The 13,772-nt window shown below is 47.4% G+C and overlaps 2 protein-coding genes across 2 annotated transcripts; both read right to left on the bottom strand.

Annotated features, from left to right (window-relative positions):
• Nucleotides 1-559: 559 nt before the first annotated feature.
• Nucleotides 560-1,483, bottom strand: LOC143826214 (olfactory receptor-like protein OLF3). The gene has a single exon (XM_077314897.1). It carries the CDS (start codon nucleotides 1,481-1,483, stop codon nucleotides 560-562), a length of 924 nt encoding a protein of 307 aa, XP_077171012.1.
• A 7,576-nt stretch (nucleotides 1,484-9,059) lies between these two features.
• On the bottom strand, nucleotides 9,060-12,588 carry LOC143825517 (olfactory receptor 5V1-like). The gene is made up of 2 exons (XM_077313544.1): nucleotides 12,470-12,588; nucleotides 9,060-10,023 (listed from the first exon to the last, which is right to left on the bottom strand). The coding sequence occupies exon 2, from the start codon at nucleotides 9,993-9,995 to the stop codon at nucleotides 9,060-9,062; it is 936 nt and encodes a 311-aa protein (XP_077169659.1). The 5' UTR covers nucleotides 9,996-10,023; nucleotides 12,470-12,588.
• Between the last annotated feature and the right edge of the window lie 1,184 nt (nucleotides 12,589-13,772).

The raw sequence follows: 13,772 nt of genomic DNA, 5'->3' as shown, positions 1-13,772 counted from the left end.
AAATATTTGGATGTGCTGCCAGATGTCAAAGAAAGACCCAGTCTTTTGTTGGCTCTGGCCAGCTTTTCCACAGGCATACAAGAGGAGAAAGTCCCTTCTGGCCACCCAAAGGGCTATGGTGGAGATCATGGGATATCCATGGACAGAGACTTCCTTAATGACGAGGACTGGCCAAACTGTAGCAAAAAAGCTGGCTGGATCCAGTCCTCCTGCACCTCCAGCAGATTTTAGAAGCTGCTCTAGGCTTGTATTTCTTCCTTACTGGAAGGTAGTTCTCATTAAAGAAGAGGTAGACCACTCCAGGATTTGAGCCTCCAACCAGTTCAGAAAATATACACATTCTGAATACAAGTCCTTTCTGTTGAGCTGCCCAGTTAACTGCTCACTCATTCTTTATCAGTGGGCACAGAAAGAGGACACTCCCATATCATCAGACATAGGATGGCACCCCGATGGAGCCATCCTATGTAGAAGTACACTTATCAATGGCCTTAGAAGGGGAATGCTTTGGCACAAACTGAGTCTTCCCAAAATAATACAATTTGGCTGCCTTTTGCTGTCACTTCTTTCCAATTTTAGACAAGGCTCCTTTGACGTCCTTGTTCCTTAGGCTGTAGATGATCGGGTTGAGCATGGGTGTAACCACTGCGTAGAAGAAAGCAAGCATCTTGTCCTGGTTGGGCACAGAGTTGTCTTTGGGACTCAGGTAAGCAACGATGGCTGTGCCATAGCAGAGGATGACAACGGTCAGGTGAGAGGTGCATGTGGAGAAGGCTCGGTGCCGGCCTTCCGAAGAGCGGATGCGCAAGATGGCGCTGATGATGTACACGTAGGAAAGCATGACCAGGGTGCAGGGAATCAACAGCACGAGGACTCCGGCCACCATCAGTGAAATGTCGTTAGCGAAAGTGTCTGAACATGACAGCTTGACCACAGCCAGGACTTCACACGCAAAGTGGTTGATGGTGTTGAGGTTGCAGAAGCGAAGGCACATGGTGAATGTCGTCTGCACCACCGCATTGAGAAAGCCAATGAACCACGACATGACTGCCAGCTGGGTGCACACTCTTGGACTCATGATGACCTTGTAATGCAAGGGGTGGCAGACAGCGACATATCTGTCGTAGGCCATGGCTGCCAACAAGATAAACTCAGTGCTTCCCAGGAACAGAGAGATGTAGAGCTGAGCCATGCACCGGTCAAAGGAGATAGTCTTGTGGCTGGTCAGGAAGTGGGCCAGCAACTGGGGGACCACACTCGTGGTGTAGCAGATGTCCAAGAAGGAGAGATTGCTCAGGAAAAAGTACATGGGTGTGTTGAGCCGGGGGTCGATACGGATGGCTGTAATGATGAGCATGTTGCCCGCCAGGGTGATGAGGTACATGGTGAAGACCACAGCAAAGAGCCACAGGTTGGTTTCTCGTGCTCGGGAGAATCCTGTAAACACGAACTCATGGACTGTAGTCTGATTGGAGAGTCTCATCACACAGGGGGCTGAAAGGAAGCAGAATGGAAGGATAAGATGTGGCTTAGACCTGATGAGTAGGCTTGCCAACTCATCTTTAGGTGAAGCCTGGAGATCTCCTGGCATGACAACTGATCTTGAGATGGCTTTGGTGGGTGGACTTTAGGGCAGGATTGGCCAAACTGTGGCTCTCTAGATGTCCATGATAGGGGCTCATTGCAGTCCATGGACATTTGGAGAGCCATCCTGTTGAAGCCCCATTCCCTCAACAAACCCCAGCCTCTCCAGTCTCCACCCACAGAATCTCCAACAATTTCCTACTCTGGAGTTGGCACCTTGAGCAGTAAGCTGCTCTTTCTGCTTGTTTAGTAGGGTTACCAGGTCTTTCCTGGCTGCCGGCAGGTGGCAATGTGGGCAATTCTGGACTCTGGACTGAATGGTGTTGAGACAGTGATGTGGACGGCACATGCAGAACTGCAGCCTGCTACAGTCCCAGCCCATGAGCCGAGGCCAGGGACTTCCACTCCCAAATTCAGCCGCTGAGCAGATCCAGTGAATCATTGCTGATGCATGTGACAGATGCACCAAGACTGGGACAGGTGGGTCCCGTCCAAGACAAGGAAAGGGAGATGTGGTAGATGGGACTTTGGTTGAGGGGGTGGGTGTTTATAGGTGCTCTGGCCAGTAGGTGACACTACCCAGATTGGTTTTTATGCTTACCTGCCCCAGTGCACATAAAATCAATCCCCAGCTTTGCAAACAGAAGAAATACATTGCAGTTATATGGCATTGTTAGTGTTCACTTGATATACCTTATCTTGTTTCAGCATTGAGATATAGGAGAGGAGAGTAATATTAGAAACTAGGAGGCAGATGATTTTTTTAAAACCCTTTCCTAAGATCACCCAGCAAGTTTGTAAGGCAGAGAAGGCTCAACCCTTGGACTTCAGCCTCCTTTCCATCCTCCCGCCAGGGCGGGATAGTTTTCTTTGAATCGCCCTTTCAAGGATCCATATTGTCCATTAGGTGCTGGAGACAGATCCAAAGTACTTCTGGGTTTTATATTTGGCAAAGGAACCATCATTTCTTGACACTCTTGCCCCCCCACCCTTGTCCTTGCAACCAACAGCAGGAGATTTGGGGTGGGGGGAGGTTGCCAGGTACAGGTTGGACGTAATGACCCTTTCATTGGTATCAAACCCCTGGAGATTTGGGTATGGAGCCTAGAGAAGGCAGGGGTCTCAGTGGGGTATGGTGCCATACAGCTCGCCCCACAAAGCTTCCATCTTCTCCAGGGGAACTGATCTCTGTTGCCTGGAGATATGCTGTAATTCCAGGGGATCCCCAGGTCCCACCTGGAGGCTGGCATCCATATTTCAGCCCTTGGGGCAACCTAAAATCAAGTTTGCCTTGAGCACTATCGACTCAAATGAGGTCTGCATCATCTCCATCGTCAAACTACCATAGACTTTGAGGACTCTTCCATCCTCCATCTCTTTGGGTTTCCTCTCTAAGCTATAGACTCGTTCTGAGAACCTCAAAACTTCCTCACCAGTTTAAAATTAAGCTGCATTAATTACACAATGAGTCCACATAACCACATATTAGCCACAAAGATTACCCCCCCCCACACACACACACACACAAATGACAAATGCAAAAGAAAAGCATTAAGAAGAGAAATAAGAGCAGAAATTAAACATTTGCAGTTTTATGTTTTATAGTAAAACCGTATTTATTCAGAAAATAAAGAGGCACCACACGTTACAGAATGTGGAAAAGAGAAAGCCACTACATGTCACATTTACAGAACTAAAAAAATATGAAGCTGACATTTCACAATCTGATTTCCTTTTACCTCATCAGTACTGCCTCAGAGTACCCTGCCTTTACATGTTTCCATCATTCACATACAGAATGCCTCAAATGAATCGATTATTTTTCCGTACCACTTTATCAACCAATGTAATTTCATGTTGGACTCTGTTTTCTAGTACACTCTGCTATTGATCTGTTGTGCATCAAGTACAGACAAGGTTCAACACTGCATCACACAGTGGCCAAAATCCAGGTACCATCGGGGTCCCCCAACCCCAAGACCAGATAATGGGACTTTACTTCAGAGGCGGAGCACCACCCCTACCGGCTCCTAACAGATAACAATTAAGAACAGCTGAGTCTTGTTGAGTGGACCTGTTAAGTGGAGAACTGTGACTGGCCTATGATCACCCAGCAGGCTAAATGTGGAGCAGGAGGAATCAAGCCTGATTCTCTAGATCAGAGGGGGCTGCTCTTAAACACTAAACCACATTGTCTCTATGGTGCAACCCTGGCCTTCTTTCTAACAGTAAGCAGAGCTGACCCTGCTCAGCTGCCAATATCCGACAAGATCAGAGTAGCTTGGGACGTCCAGTTCAGGGAATAAATATCTAAGTAAGTTGGAAATCCATCTGTCATCCCCAGAAGTGCCTCGTGCTCAGGCAGAGACAGCTCTGGATCCAACCAGCATTTCTCTGGGAAGAACCCTGTTCCCCAGCTATGCTTGGTGTGAGAAGAGGACAGCATCTGCTGAAGCAAGCATGGTGTGTTTCTTTACCTCTTGCCAACCACCTCCAAGATCCTCATCTTCATCTTCCAGATGGCAGGTGAAAATACACTACACTAAGCTAGTTTTTAAGAACCCCAACTTACAACTCTTACAGGCTGCAGACCCAATCAGGAGCATGACTATACTCAGTTCACATGCACCTATGCTCGCCAACATCAGGCACACACAACAGTCACAACTCCTGCACTGAGTCCTTCTCTGCTGGCCAGGCCGATCGAGTGGCTTGCTCCCTGTCAGATTGGAATGCAGACTGGACAGACCCGAAATACTTCACTGCTCTTTAAGTGGGAGCCCACCAACTTTTCTTCTGATGAAAAAGAGAGGAATGCCTCTCTTTGACTCCCGCAGAAATGCTGGGCTGGATATCCTGAGACCTGCAGGCCCGAAAGCCACGTGGAACAGAGGCTGCAGTTAGGACAAGAGATGAATTGGATGAAGTAAAGAATCTGGCTGGGTCCATCCCTGAGGCTCACGTAACCCGCAAGAAGTTAGCCCTGCCAAGTTAGAACTGGGAAGGAAGTGGCAGCTTTCCTTGAAGAATGACAGAGGTGAAATTCCCTCAAATTAGCCCCCTACCCACACCACAACTTACCTTCGCTGGCAGGCAAGGAGGCTTCCTCACAGATCACATTCGAGGAGGTCCTTCTGATGTACTATGTGTGGAAGGCAACTGAAGGGAGCTGTAGCTCCCAGTCCCCAGGGGGCAATTAACTATGAAGCGTCTTGAGCTTAAGTTGCAAACTGTTTTTGAAGTCAGTTTTTGAAGTTAGTTCAGATATTTGTGCCAAAGGTCCAATTCAAGGGATTAGAGCAGACTGGACAGGGAATAGAATCATAGAATCACAGAATCATAGAGTTGGAAGGGGCCATACAGGCCATTCTAGTCCAACCCCCTGCTCAACGCAGGATCAGCCCTAAGCATCCTAAAGCATCCAAGTACAGTGTGTATCCAACCTTTGCTTGAAGACTGCCAGTGAGGGGGAGCTCACCACCTCCTTAGGCAGCCTATTCCACTGCTGAACTATTCTGACTGTGAAAATTTTTTTCCTGATATCTAGCCTATATCGTTGTACTTGTAGTTTAAACCCATTACTGCGTGTCCTTTCCTCTGCAGCCAATGGGAACAGCATCCTGCCCTCCTCCAAATGACAACCTTTCAAATAATTAGAGGGCTATCATATCCCCTCTCAAGAGCCTCTTGTGGCGCAGAGAGGTAAGGCAGCCGTCTGAAAGCTCTGCCCATGAGGCTGGGAGTTCAGTCCCAGCAGCCGGCTCAAGGTTGACTCAGCCTTCCATCCTTCCGAGGTCGGTAAAATGAGTACCCAGCTTGCTGGGGGGTAAACGGTAATGACTGGGGAAGGCACTGGCAAACCACCCCGTATTGAGTCTGCCATGAAAACGCTAGAGGGCGTCACCCCAAGGGTCAGACATGACTCGGTGCTTGCACAGGGGATACCTTTACCTTTACCTTTATATCCCCTCTCAACCTCCTTTTCTCCAGGCTGAACATTCCCAAGTCCCTCAATCTATCTTCATAGGGCTTGGTCCCTTGGCCCCAGATCATCCTCGTCGCTCTCCTCTGTACCCTTTCAATTTTATCTACCTCCTTCTTGAAGTGAGGCCTCCAGAACTGCACACAGTACTCCAGGTGTGGTCTGACCAGTGCCGTATACAATGGGACTATGACATCTTGTGATGCCCTTTTCCCTCTTGGAACAGGAAAAGAAGGAAGAGGCTTTGTTCCCAGTCTTTGTCTCTGTGCATCAGAGACAGTTTTTGGCTGACCGCATGTTGGCTGAGTTTCTGGCTGACCCATTTTTTCTTTGTAACCTGCTTAAGTTTGTGGAGCCCTGATGGGCAAGGCTGGGCAATCACTGAGATTGATATATCCATATGTATATATCTGAGGAAGTAAACTTTATTGTTCTTCAGCCTCTTGTGTTTCTTGTGCCTCACTGAAGCTATACCTCAAGGATCCAAGGTAAAGCGAAGAGTGGAACCTTATGCAGTGAGGAAAAGGGCAAAGTGCAATCCTCTGTTCTATGTTTTCGGTGATTTTTGCCTGTGCTTCCAGGCAGGTTTGTAACATCTGGGCATTGTAAAACAACTATTGGTTTGGTTTTTGTTTTTCATAACAACAGTTTGGCTACTCCTGGTCTGAGACATCATGTACTGCAGTCTCTAAGCCCCAGGAATTTGGGTGAGACCAAAACTGATCTAGGACTTCTCCTTATCAGGAGGCTCAAGTTACAAATACTGCCTACCAGGTTTTCTATCACCTTCTTGGGCAGCAGCAGCTAGCACCTGAACTGCCGGTGTCTACCGTAGCCACTGTGGTCCATGCAATGGTTACCTCCAGACTAGACTACTGCAACTCACTCTACATAGGACTACCCTTGTTCTTGATCTGGAAACTTTAACTGGTCCATAATTCAGCGGCCAGAATTCTTACAAGAACCAGATGGGGTGAGCACATTCAACCAGTGCTCACCAAAATGTTCTGCCTCCAGACTGAAGATGATTCAGGTTCAAGGTTGACCTTTAAGCCCCTTTGTAACTGTGGAACCTCTTCCCCCTTTATGCCCCTCAGTGAAGTTTGAGATTGAGAGCACAAAACCTGCTCAAGATCTCTGGCCCCAGAGAAATTAAACTGGCCTCAACCAAAGCCAGGACTTTCTTGGCCTGGTACCAGCCTGGTGGAATGATTTCCCAAGTGAGATCAGAGCCTATAAGTCACAGCTATTCCACCAGGTCCATGGTGGAGTCACCATTAGAGTCACCATCAACAGCTGCCCTCCTACAAACAAACTAACTGGGGGGGAAAGGAATTTCGTACACCACCAGAAGGTTCTACCCTTAGTGCAGGGGTAGTCAACCTGTGGTCCTCCAGATGTCCATGGACTACAATTCCTAATGGGAATTGTAGTCCGTGGACATTCTGGAGGACCACAGGTTGACTACCCCTGCCTTAGTGGAGCAAATGAGTGGAATACAGCAGAGCAATTCTTGCACTCAGCTGTTGGTGAACATTTCCAAGTAAACTTGGTGGTTGTCCCTCAAGCATCCATTGACTTGGCCACTGTCTTACTAGACAGACTTTGGCCATACTCTGAGTCCTGCAAGCTTATTTTGGAAACTTTTCCTTTTAATGGGAGGTGAGTTGGCAGAAGACGAATTGGGAACAGCGTCCTGGGCTAATCACATCCTAGACATAAACATTCAAAGGTCAGGTAGGTACCTGACAGAACCGCTGCAGGAGTAACATCTAGATGCCACCCACTAACCCCTATGGAGCACTTCATTCCCGTACTCCAGAGGCATAAGAAATGGAAACAATTTTAGTGAGCTCCTAAGTTTTTAATATCAACAGTTTTAATGTGTAATGTCTGTTTAACATTTTCATGGGCAAATGTTTTAAATCCGTTTTTACAAACGTGAGCTTCCCAGGGCCTTCAGGGAAGGGCAGCATATAAATTGGATAAATAAATAAAATAAGTGCTATCACGAAATCATGTCTGTACTTTGCACGTTCACATGAACACAAGGAAACAGGAAGCAGCTTTGCATGGAATCATTCCCTGGTGATCGCCAAATTTATTCCTAAAACATCCGGCCTTGCACAAATGAACCATCACCAAGGAATGATGATATAGGAGTTCTTTTCAGATATTACATCCAGGCACCCTGGAGCCCCAGTAAGTTCCCAGAGTCCCTTTATAGTAGTTAATGCTGTTACTGAGGTCCTAGTAGCAAACTACACAAAAATATAAGGTAAGGTAAAGGTATCCCCTGTGCAAGCACCAGATCATGTCTGACCCTTGGGGTGACGCCCTCTAGCATTTTCATGGCAGACTCAATACGGAGTGGTTTGCCAGTGCCTTCCCCAGTCATTACCGTTTACCCCCCAGCAAGCTGGGTACTCATTTGACCGACCTCGGAAGGATGGAAGGCTGAGGCAACCTTGAGCCGGCTGCTGGGATCGAACTCCCAGCCTCATGGGCAGAGCTTTCAGACTGCATGACTGCTGCCTTACCACTCTGCGCCACAAGAGGCTCTTACACAAAAATATATAACAGTAATAATCCAATTTAAATGCAAAAACTAACTTTTTAGGCAGTCTCCACGACAGAGAAGCAGAGCATCAATACATACCCAATATGTAGTAAGCCAAGTTTCAATACAAAAATTATGAAACGGGGATCAGAGTGCCTAGTAGAGCCTTTCTACACAAATGAGCTTTGAGAGGCTACCTACAAAGACCAATTTTTTCAGTGATTCTTTTCACAGCTAAAGGAAATAATTGTCCAGCATAGTTATAGCCTCAGACTGTCAGCTTCTTTGCTCTTTGGCTGCTAGCTTCACTGACAGGTTGTGTCCCGTTTCTGCCTTAAAAGGTAAAGGTAAAGGTATCCCCTGTGCAAGCACCAGATCATGTCTGACCCTTGGGGTGACGCCCTCTAGCGTTTTCATGGCAGACTCAATACGGGGTGGTTTGCCAGTGCCTTCCCCAGTCATGACCGTTTACCCCCCAGCAAGCTGGGTACTCATTTGACCGACCTCGGAAGGATGGAAGGCTGAGGCAACCTTGAGCCGGCTGCTGGGATCGAACTCCCAGCCTCATGGGCAAAGCTTTCAGACAGCTGCCTTACCACTCTGCGCCACAAGAGGCTCTTGTTTCTGCCTTATATGTGTGTAAATATAGGCAAGTCCTGTCATCACAGACCACTTGGTCCTTAGATTTCAGCAAGAATAGGTGTGCCTGTGGGGTCATCAATGTGAAAGTCCAGTGGACAGAATAGCTTGATTGTATAAGATGAAGGGAGCGTATAACCAGGTGTGATGTGCTTTAGAGGTCAGGAAACACACCAGGTAGGATGAAAACACATACAGTGCAAAGACATTTGTGGTATATCTGAGGTCCTTAGCATATGACACTTACAGTATTCTCCAGCAGCAAACCTTTAGGAATTTGGCCCACTATTGGAGCTAAGGGAACAGTGACTTTTTGGGACTCAGCGCTAGTTTGAGAGCCACCTTCATTTCCTTGTTTCTCAGGCAGTAGATTATGGGGTTCAGCATTGGGGTCACGACATTGTAAAGCACAGAGGCCAGAGTGTCTATATATGCAGGGTGCTTAGAAGAGGGCCGGTTGTAATTAAACATGCAAGTGCTGTAGAACAAGGTGACCACCGTGAGGTGAGATGCACAGGTGGAGAACGCCTTGTGGCGGCCCTGGGACGTGCGAATCCTCAAGACAGCTGCAACAATGTGGACGTAGGAAACCACAATGCAGAAGAACGGGCTGACGCCAAGCAACATGGTTACCAGCAGTAATGTGATTTGGTTGGTGAGCGTGTCCGCGCAAGAGAGTTTGAGCAACTGGGGGACGTCGCAGAACAGATGGTCCAGCTTGTGAGAGGCACAGAAGGGCACGACGGAGGTCATGGCTGTGTGCAGGACCGAGTTGAGGAGACCACAGGCCCACGAGGCAGCCACCAACTGGGCGCACAATGTTCGGTTCATGAGGAGGTTGTACGTGAGGGGGCGGCAGATGGCGAGGTATCGGTCGTAGGCCATCACGGCCAGCAGGAGGCACTCCACTCCCACAAAGGCCACCAGGAAGTAAAGCTGGACCAGGCAGCCCTCGAAGGAAATGGCCTTTGACTCTGCCAACAGGTTTTTCAGCATGTGGGGCAGAGTGACCGAGGTGTAGCACATGTCCAGGAAGGAGAGGTGCCGGATGAAATAGTACATGGGCGTATCGAGGCTGGAATCCAGAAAAGCCGTGGCCAGGATGAGGCCGTTCCCAAACAAGGTGGAGACGTACATGGTCAGGAACACAAGGAAGAACAGAGCATGGGGCCTGGGGAAATGGGAGAAGCCCAGGAAGACAAACTCTCTGATTTCCGTTTGATTTCCCATCTGCTCCTTCAAGGATCACATTTTGCATCTGAAATGAGGGAGAGGGTTAGAAAACAAACAGGCTGCTTTGTGCTCACCTGATGCCATTATGGGGGTGCTTTCCCCTTGTCTACCTGCATTGATTTGTTTGGTTTTGGGATCACTTTGGCATGTGAATAGGGATGCCAGTCCCCCAGAGGACATGACTCCTCAGCATCATACTCCACTAAGGTCCCTGCTCACCATAGCTCCTTCCCACTTCCAGCTCCACTCCAGATATTTCCCAGCCCAGAGTTGGCAATCCTGCATGTGAATCAGCCACCAGCACTCCGTTATCCCACAAGCACAGAACCAGTGATATGAATGTAACATCTTGAATACAAATGGGTTCCAGTCATGAGACATGGAGCTGACCTTCCTTTGCGCCTTGAGATATATTTTTACCTGCTGAAGGTTCTAATGAATACGTGTAAATGGCAAAAATATGTCATATTGAATTTGTAGTAATGATGGAACCCACGATGTAGTCAAAATAGCCTGATTATGAAGTTTGGAACTTAAACTGTTGAATACAATCGTGTCTCAATAGATGCAAGGTATGTTATAGCTAAAACCTTAAAATTTATAACCAAGGGGATCTAAGTGAAAATATTTCCTGTCTTATAAATCGTACTTCATAATTGCCTTTGACACAAGCAAGTATGTTCTATAACCCCCTTTTCCCTTTCCCTTTTATTTCCTGTACCCATACTGTCTTTCTAACTAAAGAAACAGATTTTTTTTAAAAGAAAATATCAAACGGCCAACACAAGACCATATATGTTTCAGCTAGGGTTGGGCGTTTTGGTGTCCGAAGCAGGGGGAAGTCATGGGCCCGCACCTCCCCTTCCCCTCTGCGGGGAGGCGCTGGATACGGCGGGAGCAAACGGCTGTTTCGGGCACTGAAGCGCCCAACCCTAGACAAAGGCCTTTCTTACGCATCAGTAGTCCGTGTCTACCATAGTTTTTAGAAGCACCCAAAAAATTCAAACATCAGAACAGCTTCTGTAAAGCTTGTTACAGATTATTCTTCATGTTGCCTGATATTCAGGCCCTAGGTTGTCAGTCCTATCTCTGTGTACACCATGTCGTAAATATTTCCCTTGATATAAAGTTTATTTGGCTTTTCCTTGATCCTTACAGCATACACAGTACCTTTTGGATTGGGTTTGTTTCCTCTTCCCCCTTTGTTTGAGCCATTTGTTAAGGTCACAGATACCGAGGAGGATTAGGGTTATGCGGTTCGGCCGCCAAAGCAGCCGTTTCAGCCCGAAGCAGCCAGCGCCATGTGCATGCGCCAACTGGTGCGCCGGCACCAGCACCGACACTGCCCCTTCCCCCCCACACACACGCGGCACTGGGTGCTTTGGGCTGGAATGGCCCTACTTCTGTCTTTTCTTCTTGGTGTTTCTCTCTTGCTTTTTCAGAATCATTTTATTTCTTGTACTCACCTGTGGCTTGTTGGTCATGACTGGTTTCCCTTTGGCCACTCCCTGCCTTCCTTCCCCTTTGCTTCCCCAGCCCCAGTCCCACCTCACTGCATCAGATAGACAGATAGACCTGTTAAAAACACACCCCTGAAGCGAAAAAGGAGTCTGCTTACTTATCATATCTGAACAGAGTCAGTGGATCAAAGCACGCCAACTTTTCCACCTGCAACAGAGGAAGTGGGGGCCCTTTTTCAGTACTGAAAAGGTTTTGAAAGGAATCAGGGCACCTGCATGGACAACGCAGCCAACAAACAGAGGACATGGAATGTAGCAAGGAATCACCAAAAGAACTATTGCCTTTTCCTTCAGGTAGAGAGAACAAAGAGCAGTTGCCAGTGTATCTCATATTGTCCATAGATGGTTACATTATGCACTGATGAAGCTTTGCTGAAACAGGTGCATTTAACTGGGACTTGTCTGTTATCCTGTTGGAAACTGGCACCCTCCTATTAAGAGGTTTCCCTTCTTAAACTATTTATTGAGCCTGCATGGATTCTTTTGGTGATTTCTACTTGCATGGGCAAGCCATGCAGAACTAGCATTGCAGTGAGGAGTGGAATTAAGCAAAATTGAGTGGAACTGTTGATAGAACCTTGTGTTCATGAAACTCAAAAATCTGCTCTAATCCTCAACATTCCTGCCAGCTTTTTCACTCAACAGTCTCCCCCAATTCCTGTCTTTACTGCATCCCCCATTCCACCTGGCTTTTGTCCATGCAGCTCCCATGATTCACACAGCATAGCCTTTTTGGGCACTCAGAGGAGAACCCCCCCTCCCTTCTTAACCAACAGAAAAATTAGTAGGATCTAACCCACATCCTTGTAGCTGCAATGACAGCAAAAAAAATTGTTCTGCAAAATTATTGTTGGGATATTTTATTCTAAATGACAAAATAAAGCAAACAGAAAGAAAGAGGGAGGTGCATAGGAAGGTAGAGAGGAAATTCCAGGATAGAAATATATTTACCAGAAAATCTCATAAAGATAAGGTGTCCATAGTGTATTTTCTACACTGCACTCCCTGTGCTTTGCCTCAGATGAATGCATCCATGTAGAGTCGATTGTTATTTTGTATCCAGATTGTCTACAACTTAAAAGAAAATATTCCCAGTGTTTCTGTTACAGAAGTTATATAAACCTGCTCTGGCACTGCTGGGATTATTAAACAATTCCCAACCCAGTAAGCGAGGTAGTTTGCAGTTTCCAGGGGGAAGATGGGAGAAATTCCTTGATTTGGACTCAGAAAATTTCCTAGTTATCTCAACTAAGCCCAGCCCAGCATGGTCTTCCATAACACGAGAATGTTATACTTTGATTTAACGCAGAAGGTTCAGTCCTTCCCAAGACATTTTCTGAGAAACACACAAGAGTCCTCTGAAACCCAATAATAAAATGGGAAGACAGGGTTGCTGGTGGGAAGTCGTTCACCACTGTGCTCTTTATTCCGGGACCAAATTTGGCTGATGTCTCAGGGCCTCCATTCAAAGAGGCTATGGCGATGAGCAGCACAGCACAGAGGGAGGGATAACTTTAACTGCTACATTAAGACTTCCTCTTGGATATAACAGGAACTGTGAGTGCTGGGAGGACTCTGTAACATCTTTTTGCACCAAGAGCACCAATACTCCTGGGGCGGCACCAGGGCAAGAAAGGTGGACAGATCCAGTCCCTCTCTGTCCTTCCTCTCCTCTGTTGAGCTGCTGTCTCTTTACATGGGGTGGCCAGGTCATCCTGGCCACAGGTGGTAAGAAACTTACCAGTGGGGGGGGGGTGCTTGCTGATAAGGCTCTGACATCACCGGCAATGCACTATCATCACTTCCTGTGCACACCAGAATTGATGTCAGCCTGTTAGCAGCTTTACTGGCAGCATCCTGACCCTTGGGCCACAGAGTTTTGCCCAAAGTCCCAGGAGCATGCTGATGTCACTTCAGGGCACATGGGGAATGATGTCTGCATGCTGGCACACTGCTGATGCCCCCCCCCCCATTTTAGTACTCTTTCCCCCTATCAACCAGCTGAGCAGACTGCCTTCCTTCCTGCTCCTCTGACTTCCACAGCTGCAACATGTGCCCCCAGCTATTCCTCCATCCTGGATTTGATAGAATGCCTACTGGACCTTTCCTGTCATAGTACGGAGTTCCTTCACAGCAAAGGGCATCCTTTTCTTGACTTGTTTGGACTTCATTCCTAAAGCACCTTTCGTTTTCTGCTGTTAGAAAGGGTTCTGCATCTGGAAAGTGAATCTAAAAGCACAGCAGCCATCAGTTG

This window comes from Paroedura picta, chromosome 16, assembly GCF_049243985.1.
Source record: "Paroedura picta isolate Pp20150507F chromosome 16, Ppicta_v3.0, whole genome shotgun sequence".
Classification (NCBI taxonomy): Eukaryota; Metazoa; Chordata; class Lepidosauria; order Squamata; family Gekkonidae; genus Paroedura; species Paroedura picta.
The sequence above is the reverse complement of the archived record's forward strand: the minus strand, read 5'-3'. Positions and strand labels throughout refer to the sequence as shown.